The 25,392-nt window shown below is 34.7% G+C and overlaps 1 protein-coding gene across 1 annotated transcript in view; it reads left to right on the top strand.

Moving 5' to 3' along the window:
• LOC132103410 (CUB and sushi domain-containing protein 3-like) overlaps positions 1-25,392 on the top strand; it is a 173,260-nt gene that overhangs the window by 81,405 nt on the left and 66,463 nt on the right. The window contains exons 31-44 of the mRNA XM_059508491.1: positions 378-474; positions 1,484-1,588; positions 2,529-2,647; positions 3,766-3,835; positions 8,211-8,327; positions 8,743-8,952; positions 10,454-10,642; positions 10,883-11,060; positions 13,268-13,413; positions 16,067-16,147; positions 16,432-16,545; positions 18,505-18,693; positions 20,029-20,175; positions 22,021-22,209. Coding sequence (XP_059364474.1) covers positions 378-474; positions 1,484-1,588; positions 2,529-2,647; positions 3,766-3,835; positions 8,211-8,327; positions 8,743-8,952; positions 10,454-10,642; positions 10,883-11,060; positions 13,268-13,413; positions 16,067-16,147; positions 16,432-16,545; positions 18,505-18,693; positions 20,029-20,175; positions 22,021-22,209 — 1,951 coding nt within the window. The remainder of the gene's footprint in view (positions 1-377; positions 475-1,483; positions 1,589-2,528; positions 2,648-3,765; positions 3,836-8,210; positions 8,328-8,742; positions 8,953-10,453; positions 10,643-10,882; positions 11,061-13,267; positions 13,414-16,066; positions 16,148-16,431; positions 16,546-18,504; positions 18,694-20,028; positions 20,176-22,020; positions 22,210-25,392) is intronic.

The raw sequence follows: 25,392 nt of genomic DNA, 5'->3' as shown, positions 1-25,392 counted from the left end.
ATGTGATTCATCATCCAAACACATGGAACAAATGTTGATTTAGCATTAGTCATATTGACAAGTGACAGATTTCATCGTTTGATTGAATATAGAGCCTTTGATGTCAACAACCAAAGAGATGAGAGATGTTTTCTCCCCATTTTAAAGAATTATAAGCATGATTATATACTCATTTGTACTTATATTATTTATGTACTTATCAGACCATGGCACTTTTTATTTAGATTTATACAAAATGTATTTATTTATTATTAAAATGAAAATTTAAATGTGACATATTTCACTCAAAAATGTAGTTGACTCAAAACTAGATAAAAATATTCAAAAACAAAGCATTTTATATATTTGGTAATATGTGTGTGTATTTTTTTCTGTAGATTACAGTTGTGACTTTTTCCACCGAACACAATTGGGACTCTCTAGACTTTTACGATGGTGTCGACAGCAATGCTCCACGACTAGGAAGCTATTCGGGTAAGATGGAAACCATCTGTTTTTCACCCTAAATTTTATACTCTTTTCCAAATAACCCAAGCAGACCATGTTGACTTTGATATGTTCTGCAAATACAACAATTGTGCAGTCATCCCTGTTGTTGTGGGGTGTTTTTACACACTCTAGTCAGTCTAAAGAAACTCCATGTATCACATCTGCGAAATAAGACTGGTTTTTGTAACCTCATGCCGGCTGGCTTTCATCTAGAAATTTTTTTTGTCATCCAAAGCATATCAATATTTGAGCTGTTGTGGGATATCATGGATCAACAGCTTCATAAGCAATTTTATAAGTTTTCCTCTTGGTATAGTGTTTTACAGACCTTTTGTTTTCTCTGTATAAGTTGGAGACTGAACGATATCAGTGTAGCGTCATCCCTCTCAGACAAAGCATTAAGTATTGTTGACAGTTTGACGTTTAATCTGCTCAGAGGACAAATGACAGATTAAGGAAGTTATGGGATTGAGACGCCTCATGCATAAAGAAGGTGAAATGGCCGTGGACAAAATATGCTTTGATGCTCTTCATGTGGCATCACCGATGGGAAATATGAGACCACCTCGGTCTAAATTCCCCCTGCGGTTAAGGCTCTATTCGTCACAACCTCTTTAGCACTGACCGTCAAGCGGCCGCTCAACAAATAATCCATCATCGAGATTCCAGAGTGGCTGCAGAGCATCGCTCTTCTGGATGGAGGTCACTGCAGGTTCACAAAACTGCAATAGGTCTGATCTGTCTTGTTGTGTGGCCAGCTGTAATTTCGCAATGATTAGGTGGACCGTGGCGAGGTGTGACCCAACTTTAGCGGCGATGCCACTTCATCTGTAGACCTAGCAACCTGATAAAGACTATGACAGTCATGACAGAGTTGAATGATAAAGCCTCGTGAAGGAATGTGACAGTCGTACCAGGATTGACTGCAGAGAGCTGTAAGAAACAATGCACTGTCATGCAAATAAAAATTATTTTCTAATATATATTCCTGTAGGAACCACGATTCCACCCCTGCTGAACACCACGTCCAACAACCTGTTCCTCACCTTTCAGACTGACATGAGCATTTCTGGAGCTGGCTTTCACTTGGAATACACAGGTATGATGACTGTTCACCTCTGCAGTCAGACCACAAATCATGGTTTCCTATGGATGCTTAATAAAACATTTAAAAAAAATTATAATTCAAAATTTTATTTCATAATTCTGATTTTTTTATTTCAATCCTAAAATTTATATCTCACAATTCTGATTTATTTTTCTTGTAATTTTGAGAACAAATTCCGAATGGTCAAAAAAATAAAATCATAATTGTGAAATATAAACTCTGAAAGTAAGTCAGATGCAATGTGAGATTTAAACTAATAAGTTCCAAGAATTGTGAGATAAAATGTTGCAATTACCATTTTTATACTTATTTTTTATCCTGTGGCAGAAAAAAGCATCCATAGTTCTGTATAAGATATTTTATTATTATTATTATTATTATTATTAATATAATTATTATTAAGCACAATACAATTTAGATAAAAATAATATTCATAGTAAAAGCAATTGTATTATTATTAATATCACTGAAGTAATCATTATATTGGAGTTCAAACTGCAATAACAATATATGGCAAAACATTTTGACTGTTATTAAGCTGATTTAATAAAAACAAAGATTTAATAAAAACAAAAAACAATCAAAATATTTTTTTTATTATTTGTTTTCCTGCATACCAGTGACCAACATCTGAACTGTAAACATGTGAACGTGGTTTTAAACCAATTTTAACTTAAAATCTCAGGGTTTACTTCTAGAAAATATTTGAATTCAAAGGGGTTCAGCTTACAAAGAAAGTTTGGGAAGCCCTGCCACAGCCGACCGCAAATGAATTGAATTTAACCACAACATGAATCAAGCAACAATTTTTATGACTCATTTCTCTCGCGGGGCTCCTTTGCATCTCGCACTGTAAATGCAAATCAGTTTTCATTTGTAATTGGGGAACAGTCACATTCTGACAAATGAAGAGAGTTTCCTGTGTCCTAAGCAATAGGTTTGGACTCCTGCCCAGAACCTCAAACCCCGAGCAATGGTGTGAAAGTGGGCGACCGCTACTTCGTGGGTGATGTTGTCTCATTTCACTGTGAACAAGGATACACTCTAAAGGTGGGCGATTTCATATCATAATATGGCAGTGATAGCTTAGTGTTCTCAGCTTCAAATGCTCAGAGACATTTGGCAAGCTTTTTGGCTGCTCATTTTGGCATTTCGCCATTGTTGCTCGTGTATTGGCAGTGCATTAAACAGGTGACTGACTTTCAGAACATCTTTCAGAAAAGTGGCATTCAATCAAACAGTGTTTGTTCAATTACGAGCACTCATGTGTCCCAAGGGTTGATTTTTTTTTCTTTTTAAAGGATGCATTAAAATTTCTTTTTCCTTATGAATTTATTTATTTTTGCTACTTTCCAAATGCTTTTTATGTGTAGATGTTGTTGTTTTTAATCTTGTACCAGATCCATACTTTTGATCTTAAAATATCAAAATGTATCATAGAATATTAACTGAGATTTTCCTCGTTTTCTCCCAGGTCATTTTTTCTTTCTTCTGAAATTAACTGTGTCACTGAAAAGCTTGAGACACAATATGATATGTGTGTGAAAAACAAAATGCAATTGTAAAGCATTTTTTTTTCTTGTAATTTCCAGTCTGTAATTTTGTAGAATTATCCAATAAGTGTGAAAATATTATTTGTGTGTCTTTAGGGTGCATGAGCTTAGCATGTTCATAATTAAATTATGCAAAATATGTGAAAATAAATATTTAGATGTTTACTTCGAATGCATGTTCACAATGTAATATATAACTTTATTGTATAATAATACAAAATGGGTGAAAATATATTACTTCATTGTGTTTATTTAAATGGCATAAAATGCATGCTATATGAAATTAGCTGCAATGTGTGTAACATATAATTTTCACCAGAGTTATGATGCATGTATACTCTATATACTGTTGGACATTTAAAGATAAACTAGTGAAAGTTTGTGTAAAAAAAAAAAAAAAGTTCAGAGGTGCCTGTTGTTGAAGGACCTTAAAGTTCAGCGTTTGATTTTCTGTTCTTCTGTGTGCTTTATTAGATTAATTCACAGTGCCAAGGCTTTGTTATTTTTGCTCTCATGTCGTACGTGGAAGAGCACGTTGAATGATACATTTCCTATGAGTGATTCATCTTCCTTCAGAATTGGTGAGATATCTTTCTTCATTTCCACTCGTTGCAGGGAAGTGCATATATAACCTGCATGCCGGGGCCTGTCAGAAGATGGAACTACCCAGCACCCCTCTGTCTAGGTATGTTTTATTAGCAGTCATTTCTCTATGTTTGGCCTTTTCATTGAGAGCATTACCACTGCTGTATTTCTCCGTAATCTCAATTCCTCAAATTAGTGTCTCACAATAACCTTATGTTCCTATTAGTTGAGGAGTTTGTGCTGTTTCATCTTATTTGATCAACCATGATCTGTTAGAGCTCTGTTTAATCAAATGGACTATAGAAAAGCTTTCTTCAGGCTAGATCTTTTAGGTCCTGTTCAGTCTAAGCTTCAGTGTTTTTCATTGTCTCTTTTGTTTAAATCTATTAGCCTTAAAGCCTTCTTCTATGTCTCATGATTTCTTGCGGCTATAACACCATCACTCACAAGTTTCTGGCCATCTAGCTAATGCTGTTCATCCAGAGCGACTTACAGTCCACTAATAGCAGTGACAGACGCCACAGGGCCTCAGGTTAAGTGGCTGGTGCAACAATGCAAAAGGATGCACTTTACTTCATTATAGTTATTGTGCATCGTTTACTTTATTGTAGATTACTTTTAAAATATGTTCTCTGCATTGCATGCAAATGTAAGTATTTCTTTAATTTCAGTACCATAAAAAGTGACTGTAATATTACTATACAGTACTATAAAATTATTAAAATCAAAAGTCATGTCTTTTCAAACGATTGAATGGACCTGAGCTAACATTCTTTTTATTAACTAATGTTAACAAAGATTAATGAATTTTGATTGATAGTTTTAACTATGACTTTGATGATATGAAACTGTTCATTATACCTTGATGTTTAAAAATTGTGTTTTTAACAAACCACTTTTAAATTCTTTTAATCTAATAATTTTCCAAATATGTTGAGTGTATTGTAACATGCATTTATTATTTATTTATTTCATTTCATTACATTTTAATTCCTTAAATTTAGGAACTGAATTTGGATTTAAAGGATAAGCTCAACTGAATTTACAATCATGAATGTGGGCTATTTCATCTTATTTGATTTCAGTGTTGCAGCTGTTTCCAGAGGTGGAAAGTAACGAATTACATTTACTCGCGTTACTGTAATTGAGTAGCTTTTTTGTGTACTAATACTTTTTAAAGTAATTTTTTAAATCTGTAATTTTACTTTTACTTAAGTATATTTTGTTTGAAGTATTGTACTTCGCTACATTTTAAAACACATTAATTACTGAGTAAAAAAATAAATAAATAAATAAATAAATAAATCGCTCCCTGGAAACTTCGGCAGTAAATAATGGGCAGGAGGGCAAACTGGCGCTAAAATCACAAGAAAGATGCAGACGGTCAAAACAGGCGTTAGTGGTGCAGACACCGCTGAAAACGAAACCCCGTCATATTCTGAAGTTGAACTCGAAGGAAATGAAGTGAACCCCTGGCCATATGTATGCTCTATTATGCAGTGTAAGCTGTACTTGCCTAGGAAGACCAAACTAGCAGCTTATAAAATCTCGATAAGACATCAACCCTTCGCAAGAATGTAGAGGTAAGCTAAATAATTGCATCGGTGCATTGGTGGTTAAAATGAAGCTTTGACATTTTAGCAAGAGGTTTTGCACAAATTAGCCAAAAAGACCGTGGTGAGGAGTGTGCTATTTTTGTTTTAATGATGTGCGCGCGCATTTATAGTGCGTTCTTTCACTGTGATTCAGTCTCCTAAAATGCATTTAGAATGATCACAAAATTGAAGATATAGGGGCAGAAAATTCACATATTTATATAATTTCATATATTAAATCAAAATCACACAAAGAATGCCATCTTTTCCTCCAAAAATCATCATGAATATATACATACATATATATAACAGTTCAGTAAACAAGTTAATTAAGAGACTTGCGTTTTAGACACCATATTGCCTTTTTTAGCTCTATTTCTACAACAGAAAATAATTCCAAACACAGCCACCAAAGCACAGTTTTGCGTCTCTGAGCAACGTTGACAGTGTCTCGTTCCTGAATGAATCAACCGTTTAAATGATTCTGTTCAATCGCAATGACTCACTTATTAACAGTGACTTGCTGACACATACTGGCCATTTTAATTTCACATTTAAAGTATCTTTTGATTTTTTTAAATAATTAATTTCTTATCATTTCAAATGAGTATTCAACATTTTATGTCTTGTATATCAAAACATTATTCATGCATTTGTAACTGCAGGTTAAATGCATTCTTGTCCTGCACTAAACAGTGTAATACATCTAAATGCCACTTCCAATGAATCTTCATTTCCTCTGCATTAAAAGATGAGTTTGTTGATACTGATTTGCCTGGTAACAGCCCAAATGTTTTATTATTCTAAATAACTGATTCCTTTAATTAAAAACAACTAGTTTGAGATTAATAGACCTATCACAGGGGTGTCAAACTCAGTTCCTGGAGGGCCATAGCCCTGCAGAGTTTAGTTCTAACCCTGCTCCAGCACACATATCATGTAGTTTTCAAATAAATCTAAATGATTAGATTAGCTGGATCAGGTGTGTTTAATTAGGGTTAAATCTAAACTGTGCAGGACTGTGGCCTGGAACTGAGTTTGACACCCTTGGCCTGTCCCATTTTTGACTCCCTCCCACTGTTAAAATGTAACTAAGTAATTTTTACTCTGAGTAAATTTTAAATGAGCTACTTTTTACTTTTACTTGAGTAGATTTTTAGACTGGTACTTTTACTTGTACTTAAGTAAAATTTCATTAATGTAATGGTACTTTTACTTGAGTAGAATATTTTTGTACTCTTTCCACCTCTGGCTGTTTCATAACTATGTAATATAGAAATGTCATCTATGGAATTACACAATTAGATCCTCAGTTGCAAATATTCAGTGTGCATGGTGACGTTTGTGATAATGGTTTCTTGAAAAGCTTAAGGAGCTTTTCCTGAATCCACAGTTCCAACGAGTTTCATAGTAATCATAGTTTCTTGTTACTATGACATATTGACTTTAAATAGATCATGCACTTAAAGCAAACAAGCAAGTGTGTTAAACATGTTAACATGTACTGTGATCTATATTTTTCATTCCAAACATTTCTTTCGATGTCTTTTATTTTGTTAAGACAATCAAAACACCTTTATGAGGAGTACTTGCTCCAGTCCCGAGGGGAGACCTGCAATATAATGGAGAACAAAAACAGCAAAGCTATTCTCAGATGCCATGTTTGTTTTTTTACAGCAAAAGTCTACAACTCATTTGATCTCAAACTGATTAATCAGCAGAAGTTATCACACCATCACATGCTTGATGTCAATAAAGACAGTTGTCTTGAAACAGTGGTGACTAGCTAGTTAGTTTCTCCAGCAGTGCATCATAATATGGTTAAGCAGCGATCTACATCATTGCTTGGGTATGCAACACCGAACAATTAAATTATTAAACTTTGTTCAAATTTAAGCCTACTTCCTTAAATTCTGCAATTGAATTTGAATTTAAAAGTTAAGCTCAGTTGAGTTCTGAATGCTGAATTTGTCCTATTTCTTCTGATTTGATTTCATTGTTTTATACCAACCATAGAATATTGAAACATCACCTATAGCCATGAATGATTTTTAACATCTATGTTAATGCAAATATATAGGGTGCATGATTTGTTTGTATGATATGTTTTCATACTAAACCGACATTGAATTAATTTCATTTATTTATAGTTTAAAAGTTTAGTTAAAATTCTACCATTTTAGTTCTTCTTCCTTAAATTCAGTAATTGAATTTGGATAAAAAGGTAAAGCTCAATCTATATAGAATGTATCACGACTCTTGACTGGTAGCGTTCGGCACGGCTGTAGCTGAAGAGTGACACTTAAAGTTGAATTGATCCAGCTTCTGCAGTGTAAACAGAAGATTCAGTGTTCTCTATTGACATTCCAATTGCTGTTCTAAAGTACTGTAAATGGACACAGCGAATCCAAGAGGCAATTCATTACACGTTTGCCAATAAGAAGAATGCAAACACAACCAAGCACACAGTGACATGTGCACACACTTCAGAGTAAAATCAAGGGGATATACTTACTTGCTTCAATATTGGCCTCTGAGTCCCAGCAATCTCTGGTGGTGTTCATTTAAAAAGTCATTATGAGAAAACACAACCCATGTAACCCATTTTCTCCCAACCTCAAAATGAAGGCAGTACATTTATTCCATTAGCATTTCTTATTGCACATCATTGCATTGTTATTTGTTTGTACCAAGAACACTAGGCTTTCTTATATGTAGAAATGAGTTCATTTTGCATATCACTAGATTCTGTAATGGAGTTTGGAATTGATGAATATCTGTTTGATTGTTCCAATGAGTATCTGTTTGTGGTGTTGCATTGTGTGAGGTACAGTATGCCGTCTTCACTGACTCTGTGCATGGCTGCTCTTGTCTTTTAAGCCGAGTGCGGGGGGTTCCTGTCGGACCTGAATGGAGTCATCCTAAGTCCAGGCTTTCCTGGAAATTACCCCAGTGGGCTTGTCTGCAACTGGACAGTTAAACTTCCTGTTGGCTTTGGTCTGTATCTTGTAACTTTGCATTTTCCTTCTTTTCCCGAAATAAGGTTTAATTTGATTATACCTTTAGACAGAATTACATCTCCTGCTTAGATGTTTCTCCTGCAAAGAAAAATACCTCACCTCATGTGTTTCCTCTAGAGTTCAAAAGTATAAAAATCCAGATTATCTAATTAAGAACTCGCATACCTCTCAATAAATTCTCTCAAGACCAAATGATCTCCGATATAATTGCTATCTTTGTTAACTAAAACCAAAACCATAAAAAAAGTTACTTGTTATTGTGTTTCTTGAAGCTGCAAGTCATGAGTTGTGGTTGTTGTTTTTTTTACTTTATTTTGAACCTTTAAAGTTTCCCTTCAGGTATCTCATTGTTCAGATGTACTATATCTCTCCTGCTATTGTTTATGATCCAGGGATTCACCTGCAATTTCTCAACTTCTCCACGGAAGCTGTCCACGACTACCTTGAAGTCCGTAGCGGGACACTAGACTCGGGCTCTGTGATCGATAGATTCAGTGGTCCCCTTGTTCCAGAACCTTTCTTCAGCACGACTCATGAGACCAGCTTCTTCTTTCACAGCGACTACTCACAGAACAAACCCGGTTTCCACATCACCTACGAGGGTAAGACGGATTAGACCTGCCCACGGCCATTACCTCCCCTGTCGATACGGACACACACCATTGGATCCCTTCTCACAGTAACAGGATAGGCAATATAACCAATTGTTCTCTTCGAGTTCCTTATTTAAAGCAAGATCTCAGTAATATCCACAGCAGCTATACCAAATGCAGAACGACATATTTCTAAAGTTGGCTAGTTGGTGGGCTGCCTGAACGACTGATTGGTCTTAAGGAAAAGCCCTGCATAATTAGGCTGGGTTTTGGGAATGTGTACAGCTGTTTCTGCGGTGCTTTAAAGAGGATACATTTAAATTCCAAGCTTTTCTGAGAGGATTGAACTCTGCAAATAGCTAAAGCACAGCATGCCATTAAAAAATCAGCACTAAAAATAGCCCCCCCCCCCCCCCCCCACACACACACATATATATATATATATATATATATATATATATATATATATATATAAAACAATTATTAAGTTGTGATGAACAATATTGCTGTTTAACTGCATTTTGATCAATTATTGGCATGCATAATAGAAATTATATATAAAAAAAGTTATTCCAAACTTCCAAATGGAAGTGTATAAGAGGAATTACTATAAACTAGTTAACATCAGTGTTTTAATTGAGAAGTAAATTTTGCTGTGGTTTCTCCTATTAATTTCATAGGGGCAGCATGACTATAAAACCCCTTAAGTGTTACATTTTAGTTTGTAACTTTAGTATGTAACCCATTTGTGCCACGGACATGAAATTGTGCACCTTGCTGATCAGGAGAGGTTTGCTTTTGCTAAATGAATAGACTGTTTTGACCTGGGATCTACCCAGAAAACCCCAACAGCACATGGCAATGCCGCAAGAACCACTCAGAAGCAACTGTATCGTGTTTTCAAATCTATTTTTATATTCCACCCCTTGTGCCTTTCTGGTTTACACTGCAGGAATCTGTCAGTATTTTGACTTTATGATTCCTGAACAGTGACATGTTTCTCATCCCTAGAGAATGACTTTGGGTTTTTGAAGTAAAAAAAATATAAGCTAAAAAGCAAAAACAAAACAAAAAAACCTTTGACAAAATATGTATTGCTTCTGTGACACTGTTCTGTTGTTGTGTGTGTGGTCAGAATGCTAAGTTTAGACATGTCATTTTGGATGAATAATGTTCTCTATAATAACTTAGAATATTAAATCCAAAGTTATTTTTATGATTTGCTTGTATAAAATACATCTATTGTCTAAGCATTTGCCACATCATGGACAATAAGTTTACTAAACTATGTTCAAACTATGGTTTAAATTATTTCTGAAGCAGCTTTAAGCTATAATAGATCCTTCCTCCATAATCAAACATACATTCTCAGTAAAATAGGCATTATGGGTACATTTTGTTGCTTTTATTCTGTGATTTTTAGTATTTTTTCTATACTATTAGTTTTTTAGGTGTTTTTACATTTGTACTGGTGTACCTGGTGGCCTCTCACTGCTCTGTGATTATTCAGCATATGAACTGCAGAGGTGTCCGGATCCACGGCCCTTTCGGAATGGTGAGGTGATTGGCAGTGATTTTGGAGTGGGCATGACCATCTCGTTCCAGTGCCTGCTGGGATACACACTGCTGGGTGAAGCGTCGCTCACGTGTCTGCATGGTATCAGCCGCAACTGGAACCATCCTGTGCCTCGCTGTGAAGGTACAGAGTCCATCTTACAGAAAACCAGCTTTTAATTGAACTGTCATGTTTTGCAAATTCTGTGAGATGTTCAGGGGAAAAATATGGACCCTATATGGAGGCTAAAAACAATGCGGGGCTTTAGTGGTGAACTTGTGATGTTTTGTGTCACTGCATTATTGCTTGTTGCAGCAATATGTAAGGCATTGCAATTCTCCACAAATAGCTGATTGCGTTTTGATTTTATTTGCCCTCTGTCAGCACTTTGTGGTGGTAATATCACGGCCCTCAATGGGACCATCTACTCTCCGGGTCACCCGGCTGACTACCCTAATCTTAAAGACTGCATATGGAGCATCCGAGTACCTCCAGGCAACGGCATCCACATCAACTTCACCGTTCTCAACACCGAGCCCATCTACGACTACATCACCATCTGGTACGAGATCTACAAGTATTTTATAAGAACGTCTCACCTAAAGCCTTGCATCAGCTGTGTATCAACAAGAGTGTAACGCTCACAAAATAACATTGGCTTTATTTTTTATTTTTTTGACTGATACCAATTATTTTTGTGTGTCAGAGACTGATAATCGTCATGCATAACTATTTTAATCAAATTCATAATTGCTTTTCTTGATAGTTAGATTTCACACAACAATGAAAATAATTTTAAACCATTAGACCGAAAAGCAAAAACTGCACAATTGCCATATATTAATTTGTTTGATATGCATGTATTTATTAATTAGTTGTATTTTAATGCTGCATTTTTTTCTAAAGTTTTAGATATAGTATTTACCATTAATAATTACAGCACATTTATAAGTAATTCGTTAAATTATTGCATTTAAAATTAATTATTTTGTTACATTACAAACCCATTTTGTATTTAAAAAAAAATTCTTATGTTTGTTAAATTTCCAATGATGAACAATATATGTATTATTGTTATCTTTTTATATTCACAACAGCAATTAATAATAATAATAATAATAATAAGACTATAATAATAATAATAATGATTGAACTTGTTTGACAAAACTAAGATAAAATAAACTTGCACATTATTATTATGAATTATTTTTGTTATTATTACTACTATTATTAATATAAATACTTTGGCAGTTTTATTTTCATCTTTGTTTTGTCTAATAAGTTCAATGGTAATTGTTGTTGTTGTTGAGTGCTGCTGTTTAGAAATCAGATGATGCCATTATCAGTAAAAAGAAGCAGTAACCAAGTGGGAGTTTAGAGCAGTGTAAAATATATCAGTTAAATTGATTATCTGCCTATGTCTAGTTTTGGATTTATCAAAATGATTTGTCAAGCACTCCACAGAGAGTTTGTCCTCGTCCATGAAAAATGCATTTGTACTAATGCTGCTGCTTAGCTGAGACTTACGTAACACTTTATTTTAATCTTTTATCTGTTTAGTTTCACACATTTCTCTTGTGCTTTTCCATCTTCCGTATATTTCCTCCTTGACTGAACATTAACGTTGAAGTGTCAAGTGGCTGGTGCGAAAGCAAAATGTAGATGCCTGTGTTCACCTCATTGAAAATAGGATTTTTCCTGCTTTTCTAAAATATAACTGTTTGATGTACTTTGTATATGTCCTTCCCCAGCAATGGCTCATTCAAAAATCATTTATCTTAAGCGCAATAATGTATGACCTCCCACATTTACATATCAATGCATATTCAAAGCTCAATGCAATTGTTAATCATTTTCATGGAAAGAGTCATTTACATACAGAGGTCTTCAGGGTACAATAGCAAAAACAGCCTGGTTAATTCCCAGGGTGAGGGCAAGGGCAAGCAAATCTTGATCAATATTTTAATATTTTTGTTTGATATTTTATATAACTTTTTTGTATTAAAATGTTACAAATATTACTGAATTTGATTAAAAAATGAAATAATATTAACTATTAAAATTGTAACTATTTAAAAATTTTAATTTTAACAATTGAATGCAATTTAATATAAATAGATATACTTGGATATAATTCAACATTTACTTCTGGCCCGCGATCCTCAAATCATGTTTGTTTTTGGCCCTTTGTATTAAAAAATCTGGGCTCCTGTCATTATTCAGCTCAATTCAGTTCAATTCTGCAGAATACTTCAAATATGATTGATCAAATAAAGATGATTCAACTGCTCTAAAGCTCCCTTATTGAAGACAATAGAATTATTATCCACCTCAATTCAGTTTTGTTCTCATCCGATAGTTTCAGTTCAGTAAAATTGATAATATTATTGAAAATCAATAATAGTGACGATTGCACATTCATTACTTAACAAAAAATATTTTGCATAACCACAACAGAAACCATTATTTGCTCTATTGCTCACTAAATTAGACTTTATTATATAAAACTGTTTCCCTAATTAATAATCTGTTACAGATTTTGAACTGATTGAGAACCACGGTCATTTGCATTGACAGTATAAGTCACTATTTCAGGCTGTCTATTCAGGGTTTTGAAGCCCGACTGACACACACTGCACACGTAACCTCCAGACGTGGGAGAGCGACTTATGGAGACTGGATTAAGTATTATATCAGCAGACTGAACTAGTCAAAGAAGGCTTTTAATGTCTCATATCTGGGTTTGAACAGATCTGTTGTCTCCCATAGGGACGGCCCTGAACAAACGTCCCCACAGATGGGTCAATTCAGCGGCAGCTCGCCTCAGGAGGCCGTTTCCAGCACGTCCAATCACATCCTGCTCAAGTTCCACAGCGACTTCAGCACCAGCGGATTCTTTGTTCTGTGTTACCATGGTGAGCAGAATCATCCACAGTTTTCCTTCCTCATTCACGACGGCTTAGATTGCTTATAGTTGTTTATTGTCAGCTCGATTATCCTGGCTAATTCCCTCACGCCCACAGAATATGTTACTTATGCCGTATGTATGCATGAATGTACATACATTCAACCCAAACTGTGGCATGAAATTGCATTAGGAACTTTCTGGTTTGTGTGCCTTGGAACGCATGTTTAGTATGTCACGTTGCTGCTTTCTGGTCCCTTGTTTTGTGTTTTACTGCTCTCAAACACAAGGGCTAAAATGTTATTACATGTGTGTTCGTGAAAATGGCTTCGATTATTGCAGCTGCCACATTTAGATGGCGCTATAATATGTTTGGATCTGTAATAACAGCCATTTCCGAATGAGCAGGTTATAAAAAAACACAGGCATTTGGCTTCTAAGACAGCATCCTAACTGTTATGGAACCTCATAAGTGATGATTTGATATGCTCTACATAGTGTGCATCATGCAAACAGATGCACTCTTGGTATGGAGACTCAAAAACTGATTTGCATTTAGCATGTGGCTATGCTAGCAACACAATACTCAAGCATTACATGCATGGGTTTTATTTAGAAATGGCTTCAATTCTGTCAATGCTTTTGGATTTTGATTGAAATTCAAGTTTGTTTTGATCCAAATATCTCCTGATTCTTCCACAATCTATATTTCACTGAGCGAATATCAATTATGAAATATCCTTTTTTTTTTTTAATACATGCAATGCTGCTTTAAAATGTGTCCAGCTGCAATAATCTTTGTGTATGATGCTTTGTAATTCTATCAATGTAGGCAGATCAGTAGGTTATAAAAGTGCTTTTAACACGGAAAATAGCATCTGAACACAACAGATGACCTTTGAACCCCATTGGTCTTCTCTAATTTATTTGGCAATTGTGATGGGAGACTGTTATTCAATAAAGGACGTTAACATCTGCTTTAGCATATTTTCTGCTGATGCTTTTGAAGTTCACCAATAAACCACTAGAGCATAAGGAAGTTATGTCAAGTGCTGCAAAGCACAAAGCTGATTAGAATTTTAAAAGATAATAAAATAAGATGGTTGTGGTCCCAGAGCTGCCAAAATACCCATTCTCTGGTTTGAAATTGCCTTTAATGTGTTAGCGTAGTAACAGCTGAGTTTTTCGTGTTCAGAGTGTTTCTGAGTGTCCCTGTTTTCTCCCCATGATGAATTCTAAATGAAATGTGTTTTTGTTTGTCAGTGGCAGCGACGAACATTATAAAGGTCATTTAGCAGTTTGGGAGCTGGTGAATCTTAATGATGTTAAGATACTGAGATCTTATACATAAAACGGTGCTTAAACTCATCTGAATAAATCCTTTACTCTATTAATCTTCTTTGCATTTGTTCATTGTGTCGACAGTTTGCATAAAAAAGAAACATTTCCTCAGGAAATGTATGATATAAACTTTCTGCAATTTTTCTAATTATTTATATGTAATATTAATCATTACAACAAATTATTTGCAACATAAATTTTTACATGTTAAAATTAATAATTAAATATAACACTAATTCTATCTATCTATCTATCTATCTATCTATCTATCTATCTATCTATCTATCTATCTATCTATCTATCTATCTATCTCTCTCTCTCTCGCTCTCTCTCTCTCTCTCTCTCTCTCTCTCTATAAATATAGTATATATATATATATATATATATATATATACTTATTATTATTATTAACCCTTAACCAGTACTATAAATGCATATATTAATCTTCATATTCTATTAATCTTCGTGTTCATTCATTGTATTGGTTGCATGAACAAGCATAACTTTTTTTTTTCTTAAGAAAATTTGAAAAATATTCCATTTTCCTTAAATTTTACAATATTATTTTCCATTAATAATTACAGCAAATTATTACATTTATTAGCAAATTTTAAAAAATTATTACATTTAAAATAAATAATTTTAATATTAAAAAAAGCAAAAACCATTATTATTATTATTATTATTATTATTATTATTATTATTATTATTATTAATATTATTATTATTATTAAACCCTTTAACCCCATTAACCATTATAATTCCAGAGAAGTATTACATTTATTAGAAAATTGATTATTACATTTAATATGAATAATTTTAATATTCAAGTACTTATTTGAAGTTTTAATTCATATCTCATTTTGTATGTGCATAAAAATAAATGAATTGGCCACTGAATGATACTGAACCATATCCTTATATGTATTGCCTCACAACAAGATGCAGTTTGCATAAATGTTTCTTATCATTTGTGAGTTATGTGTCTTAGTGAGGGCATACAACATGTTTAGCTCAACATATTATCTCAATAGTGACTGTTATCATAATAACAGTAATAGGTCCTTAATATATATGTTCATCTTTTCTAAACTGTTGCAATTAGACATTAAGACATAATCATTTTTGGCGAGGCAGATGCTATGACCCTTGATTGGGATTCATACTACGCAGTGGCAACTCATAATTTTGTTGTACGTTTAGAAAAACTCTGGTGACAGATGTGATGATTTAAGATGTCATTGTGTGGGTTGTTTTCAAAGCGTTATCACTTAACCAGCAGCTAAACATCACGTTCCTCACTCATCTCGTTCCTTTCGCAGCTTACCAACTTCGTGTCTGTCAACCTCCCCCTCGCGTCGCCAACGCAGAGATCCTGGCTGAAGATGATGAATTTGAAATTGGTAAGACTGAGGAATGTTTGATGATCATCTGTTTGCATAGATTTATCATGCATCGAACCCTCATTAAAGAGACGCTCCCAAGGTGCCCGCCTTTGCAATGCAGCGTTTCTTATATAATGTGAAAGAAAATGCCCCTTTCTGTGGGGAAAATAACACCCGACACTCTGCATTTGTCATCATTACTGTCACAAGCGTGTAAGCGGTCAGGTCTTAATTAGCTAATGTGTTGTTGAGTGCTAGTTGTACTTGAGAACCAAAGATCTGGGTGTGTAATTACTCAACAGGAGACATCATCAGGTACCGCTGCCTGCCGGGCTTCAGACTGCTCGGGAGCGAGATCTTGACCTGTAGGTTGGGCGAGAGACTGCAGATGGATGGTCCTCCTCCGGTCTGCCAAGGTTAGTTTGGCAGCACATTCAGCACTCTGTCTCATTTGTGTCCATGCTCTTTTGGACGTCCAGATGAAGAAAACTGCAGTACAACGTTGTGAGTCATTGTGTTTAAAACTTCATATGAAACAACATGACGTAACTCTCACAACTGTGAGTGCCTAAAGATTTGCTTGCCCACATTCACACAATGATTATGTGCCATTCAGAACATTATTTAAATTTCAGTCAAATTCCTGAATACGAATAGAGGCAAGTGCATTGATGTAATTTTTAACTAGAAAGAAAAAAGGTTTAAAAAAATTCCATTCTACCCGGTTTCTAATATTTTATATTAGTATGTACCATCCCTTTACAGCAAATAATTACTGTTTTTAAGCAAATTAACTACATTTTTACATTTAAACTGAGTCAGTTTAATATTACAGCTGAAATTCATTGAAATACATTGACATTTAAACGCATTGTGCTTTTCTACTAGAAATACAGTATACAATATAACTTCCAAATTATAAAAGTATATTAATTACATTTAGAATTGATGATTTTAATATTACAGCAGGTAATATTAGAGGTAGCACACGGTGTTACAGACTTGCAATTAAATGTTCCAATACATTGACATTCAAATGCACTGTGACAATTTTTAACTAGAAGGACAAAGCCTTGACAAAAAACTAAAAACACTTAGTCTTTACATGTTTAATCATATTTAATAAATTACCAGGGTGAAAGAACTGCCAATTTTGTTCAAAATGCTTTCTTCGAATTACAATTCAGTAAATTCCTGTTCCTGTCATTCAAATTTAAATTCTAATTTAGCTTCCTGTGACCAATTCAAGTTAAAATTGCACTCTAAAGAGTAGTGACATTTTATTTTTTATTCTTTAGCAGCTTTGTATTTCGGTGGCATTATTTAGTTCTGCACATTAGTTCAAAAATGCACTCAACATAACTGTATTAAGCAAAAATTTTCTTATTGACTGTGATTGAGATGTCACATCTTACTTTAAGTGAGAATAGGCAAATTACTGAAAATTACAGGAAACTTGTCACTTCTCATCATGTTAGGTAAAAGTAAATTATGAGGTGAGAAACCTTGATTATAAGGTTGAAATGACAAGTGCTCTTCAGGGGGAGCATAGAACATATTGACAATGTCATGCAATCAGTATATTCTATATGGGTTGGTTTGTTTTCAGATGGTGTTTTTGCCAGCATGTCTCATAAAAAAAGAAAAAAACTACATGCATTTTTTTTAAACTAAGAAACATTCTTATGTATATAATTTATTGCAGCTTTCAGCTAAAATTAACATTTGTAGTAATAAAATAACAACTTCTATTCTTTTTCACAAAATTAATTGATACAGTTACTTGCACAATACTATGTTATGGCCTCAAAAACACATTAACAGTAATTCATGATTTGTAAACTAATACATTCTTATATTTGCGTCACATAATCAGCTCCATATGTGACTTTTCTGATAGTAAGCTTGCTCGGTAGCGCACCTGATACAGCATTACACCTGTTACAAGACTCATGAAACACAAAAAAGAAAAAGCTCATAGACATGTTAGAAGCATATGAAAATGTCACGGTTGCTTAAGCTTCATGTTTGCTAACACTATTGAAGGCTTAGGGTCAGATGTAGTGTAGGTGGTACATTACATTCAAACACGATAGAGCATTGATCTTTTAATTCCACTTGCTGTGCATTTCATTTCCAAACTGGCATGATATGTGCAACAGACTATGTATTTAAAAGCTGCAAGCTTCTTCTTTTTCTGATAAAACTAAACAGTTTTAGTGCAGCTATTTTGCTTTTAAAAACTGTCACGAAACATTCAAGAAGCAACATGCTGTGATATATTTTTGCAGGAATGTCACCACAGACACGTTTTTCCATTGAGCCTGGGTTGGTTTTTGCACTATTTAACGCATGGTCATTTGATTTCTTCCTAGTGCAATGTCCTGACAATGAAGTTCTGTTCGACTCAACGGGCATAATCCTGAGTCCAGGTTATCCTGACAGCTACCCCAACCTTCAGATGTGCTCCTGGATGATCAACGTAGAGAAGGGCTACAACATCACACTGCACTTTGAACTCTTCCAGACGGAGAAAGAGTTTGATATTCTGGAGATCTTTGATGGTGGGTTTGAATTATTCCTCATATTCAGGCATCATCTGACAGCCCGTGCAACTGTGTCCCTGAATATTACAGTCATTATTCTCTAGCCTGTCGTAACTCTGACGCTTTTCTTGAAAATTTGAAATGAAATTATGAGCCTTGGGAATGTGTTTGAGAAATAACAGAGCTGCTTTTTTAGACCCATGACCGTTACGAGAGAAATATTTTTATACCCCCTCAAAAAACCTCATTTAGGAACAGCAGACATGCAAAACGCTAGAAAGATTAGAGTATTTCTTGATAGCAAAGCAATGGTAAAGACAATGCGAAATACATTCTGAGTGTCATTAGCGCTAATTACTTAAGTGCTTGCAATCAGCAAATTGCCCTATGTCTCCTAATTGATTGGATGCTCATTAATGCCCATGGCATTTGCAGAGCCAGTGGAATAGGAAGTGAGAAGCAATACCAATTTTCTCCTCTCAGGCCAGATTTTGTGTTCATGTTTTGCCGAAAAGCAATTTTTGGAGCTCTTTCCCCAGTGTCTAAAACTAAATCGGTTAAATCCCATAGGATGGACGTTTCCACATGATGAATTTAAACAGAGAAATCTTCTTTGCTCATTGCCACATATGGAAATATTCTTGTTAAAGTAATAGTTCACCCCAAAATGAAAACTTGCTGAAAATATACTCCCTTATCCAAGCTATTGAGGTGATGATGAGTCTGTTTCTTCATTGTAACAGATTTGGAGAAATTTGGCATTACATCACTTGCTCAGCAGTGAATGGGTGCCATCAGAATGAGAGTCTAAACAGCTGAAAAAACATCACAATAATCCACACCACTCCAGTCCAGTCCATTTTTTTTTTTTACACAACTTTTCACTTCACAAGATGTTAACTGATGGACTGGAGTGGTGTGGAATACTTGTGGATTATTGTGAGGTATTTATCAGCTGTTTGGATTCTCATTCTGACGGCACCCATTCACTGCAGAGGATCCTCTGGTGAGCAAGTGTTGTAATGCTACATTTTTATAATTCTGTTTAAAATAAAGAAACAAACTTATCAACATTTTGGATGGCCCGACGGTGAGTAAATTTTCAGCAAACTTAAATTTTGTGGTAAACTGTTCCTTAAATTTTGAAAATGTTGCATTGATTCTGTCGGAATGTCAAAATTAAACCATCAGCGATGACATCATTAAATTCTAAATTGCATGTAATCTCTTGAATAAGCAGTTTGCAAACTTCTTCAAACTGTCCTTGTACAGAACTTTTAACTATTTACTTTTTACTCTAAATTATTTACATTCAAAATGCAAAACAGTTTTCATTTGTTTTATTTTTTGCAGGGCCCAATATTTACAGTCAGAGTCTGGCTGTGTTGAGCGGAGATCTCAGCGTGCCCTTCAACATCACCACCACAGGTCACCAGCTGTTTCTCCGCTGGTCATCTGATCATGGCACCAACAAAAAGGGCTTTCGTATCACTTACGTGGGTGAGTATCAAAGTATGTATCCCCGACTGTTAATTCCTTTCAGTTCTATGTATGTCTCTCGTGCCCTTTTGTCTGTCCTGCCCATGTCACCTTCGTCCAAGTCTATGTCTCATCTGTCCATGTGTTTGTGTCCAAATGCTTGTGTAATTTTGGAGTCAGGAAATATAATAGAAGTTCCTTAAAAAAATGTATAGACCTATAATTCTGCAGAATGTAATTACATCATTAAACAAATTTTACAGTAAGTTTGAGAAAAATATATTAGACCTCACATGTCAGGCTTGTTGAACACATCCTGCTTAGCAGCATGTAAGGAAAACAGCAAACAGAGGTGTGCGTTGAACTCCCACACCAGCCAGTTTCCAGCTACATCTTTTATGCAAATTATGGGGCTGTGCACAAATAACATGATAGATGTGCATAAAAATGCTCACTCTAGGTAGATAAATGTACATATACTACATCTCATCAGAAAGTTCAAGTGTGTGGGGTGTACCATATACAGAAAATAAACACATTGCATTAGCACATATCAGTTTCTCCTTATAAATGTATAAATTGCAATTCAAAACTCCAGATCCAGGTTAAATTTAGTATACATGAGGAGAACTGCTTAAGACACCTGGTTTCAGTAAAACTTGAGTTTAATAGAAAGTGCTGTTAATAACCTTAATGCATTACAACATATCAGTATTTCCTTAAAGAAAAAAAAAGTATTCAAAATTGTATACATCAAATTCAATATACAGTACATGGATGTAGAGGTGCACTGCTCAAATTGTGGTTTCAGTCAGACCTGAATTGAGTAGAAAGTGCTGTTTTGTGCTTGTCGCTGCATGTTGGTTGTGCATGAAGCACAAATGTGTGTTTTCAAACACTGGTAAGTAATTCACTCACATTTTTTTTTTTACTTTATTGCAAAAGATGTAATGAAACGCTTACGTGCTGCAGACACAAGGTGTGAAAGAAGTCATATGCTGCTTTCAGATCCTCCAGGGAAACATTCAGAAGTTGTAATTATGATGTGAACGAATAAAATACAGTAGATGCATTGTGCAATTTCATATTCATTTTTATTGATAGACACAGGATGTTTTAAGTGCTAAAGCAACAAAATGAAAAGCAAAGGATGCACATTTGTACACTTGATATGTGATATATGTACACAGAGAATGATGGGAAATGTATTTTTGTTGCACTTGCCTTTCAGCTCATAATCTGTATAAAACACCTTGATTCTTTCATTTAACCGCAACCAATGTGAAAAAAATCTGGGCTCAAATTTTCCCATTGGTGGTAATTAACTTGTAAATATGATAATTGCAACAAGACTTAAAGGCACAGTTAGAGTAGAAATATTTAGCCATGCTTAATTGTTAACATAACTTATTTAATAATATGTAATGAGAATATATATATATATATATATATATATATATATATATATATATATATATAACAATGTTTTACACTGGTAATTCTTAACTCGAAAATATGTTCATTGCAACAAGACTTGAAGGCAGAATTTGATTAGAAATATTAAGTAACACTTTATTGTTAATATGATTTATTTTGTAATATAATATGCAATGTATATATATTAAATAATGCATGCAATGCAATAAATACATGTATATTATACAATGTAAATGTATTGTTGTTCATTTATAACATTAACGCATTAAATTATGTACAGATAATGTACACAGAAACATTTAAAGTGTCATGATTATGCAATAATGGTTTTAATGATTATTGTAGAGTGTTGTCAATTATTTATCTGTGGTAATGATGTGTTGAGTCAGTATCGTGTGAGTGCTTAATGATCCGTTCTATCATCTGTAGCGATGTACTGCAGCACCCCAGACTCTCCGCAGCACGGTTTTGTGGTCAGCCAGACAGGCGGACACGTCAACAGCGTCGTCCGCTGGGCCTGTGACCGCGGCTTCAGGCTCATCGGGAAAAATATGGCTGTCTGCAAGAGAACTGAGCTCGGTTATCTGGCCTGGGACTCGTCTCTGCCTGCATGTCAAGGTGATGTCTTTATTAGTATTTTCTTGAGTTTACAAAAATTGCATTTCCTTGAGTTGACCGTGAAGGCTAATTTAACTGACAATCACTTGTGCAAAAGAATTGTGTGATTTAACATTCACTGGCAAAACTCAACGAGGGGAAAAAACCCAAAGGGACATGTTCAATTACCTTCACTCAAATCAAAAATAAATCACCACTTGAAAATAACAATAATAATAAAAAAGGCAGCAAAACAAAAATATAAAGAGTGAATGGGTAACTGAGAAAGGATATGAATTTTGAGCAGATTTTAATACTATGACAAAGTGAATGAGCAGACGGCTCAAGATAGCAGGACCTCATTGTGTTTTAATTCTAGAAACAGTCCAGGAGGAGAATCTGCTGAAGGAAGAAGATAATTTGATGTATTTGAAGGCTTTTTTTAAGGTTTTGAATTTGTAGTTTCTGAAACAGTGGGCTGGTGCTTGCTAGATAAGAGATGTGATCATTATACATTATACAATATTAGGGCTGTGCAAAAAATCGAATGCGATTTTCATGCACATCTCACCAGTAAAGACGCTCCGTAATTAGTAGTATATCTCCAGCACGTGCGTTCGGATCAGGGTTGCCAGGTTTTTACAACAAATCCTGCCCAGTTGCTTCTCAAAACTAGTCCAAAACTAGCCCAATCGTGCTTCGAGGTGGTTCCCCGATAAAAATTGCTTCCCGGGGTTAAAAAATAAGTTTTTAGCAGGGTTGCCTTGGTAAAAATTCACATTTTAGGGGCTAAATATGACGTTATTTGTATTGGGGTTGCTTCGACCTTCGGACATGAAAAACAACCTCAGACTTGGCAACACTGGTTGGCATTTACTACACCGAGCCGTAATTCACTGACAATCTACACAAAATCGATGTTAAAATCGCAGGGGATTCTTTGTCGATTTTAAAAACGATTTTGTGTTAGTTGTCGGTAGACTACGACTCTGTGTAGTAACTGCCGCTCCACATGTACCAGTGTTGCCAAGTCTGCGATTGTTTTTCATATCCACGGTTTGAAGCAACCCCAATACAAATAACGTGATATTTAGCCCCTAAAATGCGAATTTTACCAAGGCAACCCTTCCAAAAATTGTATATTTTAACCCCGGGAAGCAATTTTTATCAGGGAACCTCCTGGAAATGCGATTGGGCTAGTTTTGGACTAGTTTTGAGAAGCAACTGGGAAGGATTTGTTGTGAAAACCTGGCAACCCTGATCTGAACGCACATGCTGTAATTACTTCTAATTACAGGAGCATCTTTACTGATGAGATGTGCAGGAAAATCGCATTCGATTTTTTGCACAGCCCTATACAATATAAAAGTCAATATCATTATAATAAGCATAAATTAAAAAGGCACCCAAAAATTAAACGACAAACATGAGTTAAAAACATACATTTATATTCTGGGTGAACTATTTCTCAAAGTTTTGTATGCTTAGGTAATTACCTCATCTGAAGACACCAATATATTTGATTTTGTTAACATTAATTAGCTAGTATCAAGAAAACAACTGCATTACTAGAATATCTGATATGGTTATTTTTGCATATTGTGTTGATTTGGAATATTATTGAGATTGTTGAGACTGCTGCAAAGACGGACTGTGGCAAATGCCAGCATCACTGATCAATTATCGTAGTTTCTGGCTAATTAAGACGGCCGAATGAGGTTTACTGCTAAGCTTACTGCTAAGCTTTTATTAGCATTAATACGAGTGCTGTTGTTTTGTTGAATTTATTTGTTTCGAATTTAAGCACTCAGTAAGTGGACAACCTATTATGTTTCATTGCTATATTGATTTTGCTTTGAGCAAACTCCAGCACTTTTTCCATGTCTTTAATTACACATTTTTGCCATGCTGGCTAATTACAGCCCTGTTTGCTCACACATGACCGTGTTAAGACCTTCCATTCACTGTGTGGACTTGACGAGGTCAAATGCAGTGGAGAGTCATTCCTGCTATGTTAACTTTGAAAATGAATGCATTGGTGTTTCAATTTAAGAAAGAATTTATAAAAAGACATAACAGGCCTTTTATTAGTTAGCTTTATTAATTATAACTTGATTATTTGAACAATTTCAAGAAGAATGCAAATAAAGGGATAACTTGAGGGACTGACAGTTAGTTTACACAAAGATTTCTTGAAGTAAATTTTGATATTTATCTTTTGAAATGTTGGTAATAAACTGTTTTCTGTGAGTTTATCAAACAGGATGAATGTTTTAGAGTGGCATAAACCCACTAACATCACTGCTAAACTTCACTGAGCTCAACAAATCCTTGGCTAATATTTACAAATGTTTGTTTCCCCTCCAAAATGATGCCACTTCCTGTCATTAAGAAAGTGGATTTGACTATTTAAGGGATTTTATGACAGATCGGCAGATTTTGAGACTTAAGACTGGTTGACTATTTGTTTCATTGCTCCACCAACTAGTTTTGAAAATGGGTTGTTTTGCACATCCTGGTCTCTGTAGGGAAAGTGCTAATTCAAAGTTCATTCAGCGCTAACTGAATCGATGTTGACCTCACCTGCCCTCATCTGCTGGAAAACTAGCCACGTAGGTGTGTGTGCAGCAATGCTTTGGTCCAATTACTTTTGTGACTAGCTCTTGTGGATAGGTTAACGAGGAAGCTGATGTTAACGAACTGCCATTGCAAAGGAAAGTGTCTGTATAGGGGTTTCTTGCATGGACATTTCTTATCCCCTTGTGCTGCGCTGAAAATCCTTCACCTAATTTGGTGTTCCAGATCAAAAATGATCTGCTTTTTAAAAGTGCTGGTAAATTTAGAAGATAGCGCTTTACAATAAGGTTCCATTAATGTATTAACTAACATGAACAAACAATGAACAATACATTTATTACATAATTTATTAATTTTAGTTGATGTTAATGAAAATACAGTTGTTCACTTACTTCATGTTAAGTCACAGTGCACAACTTTTGATTTTAATAGTGCATAAATAAATGCTGGAATGCTTTATTATGCTTTATTGTTACCAAATATCGGATTTAATCTTTTAGTCAACTTTTTTTCGTAAGGAGCCCTTGTTGTTGTGGTGTTTTTTATTTTTTTATTTATTTATTTTTTGCCAATGTTCACTCAAAAACTGAGGTGCATATCAGATCAGTTCCAATATAAATACAAAAT

The sequence above is a fragment of the Carassius carassius genome, chromosome 24, assembly GCF_963082965.1.
Source record: "Carassius carassius chromosome 24, fCarCar2.1, whole genome shotgun sequence".
In the NCBI taxonomy this organism is placed as follows: Eukaryota; Metazoa; Chordata; class Actinopteri; order Cypriniformes; family Cyprinidae; genus Carassius; species Carassius carassius.
This window is presented reverse-complemented; position numbering and strand designations above follow the sequence as displayed.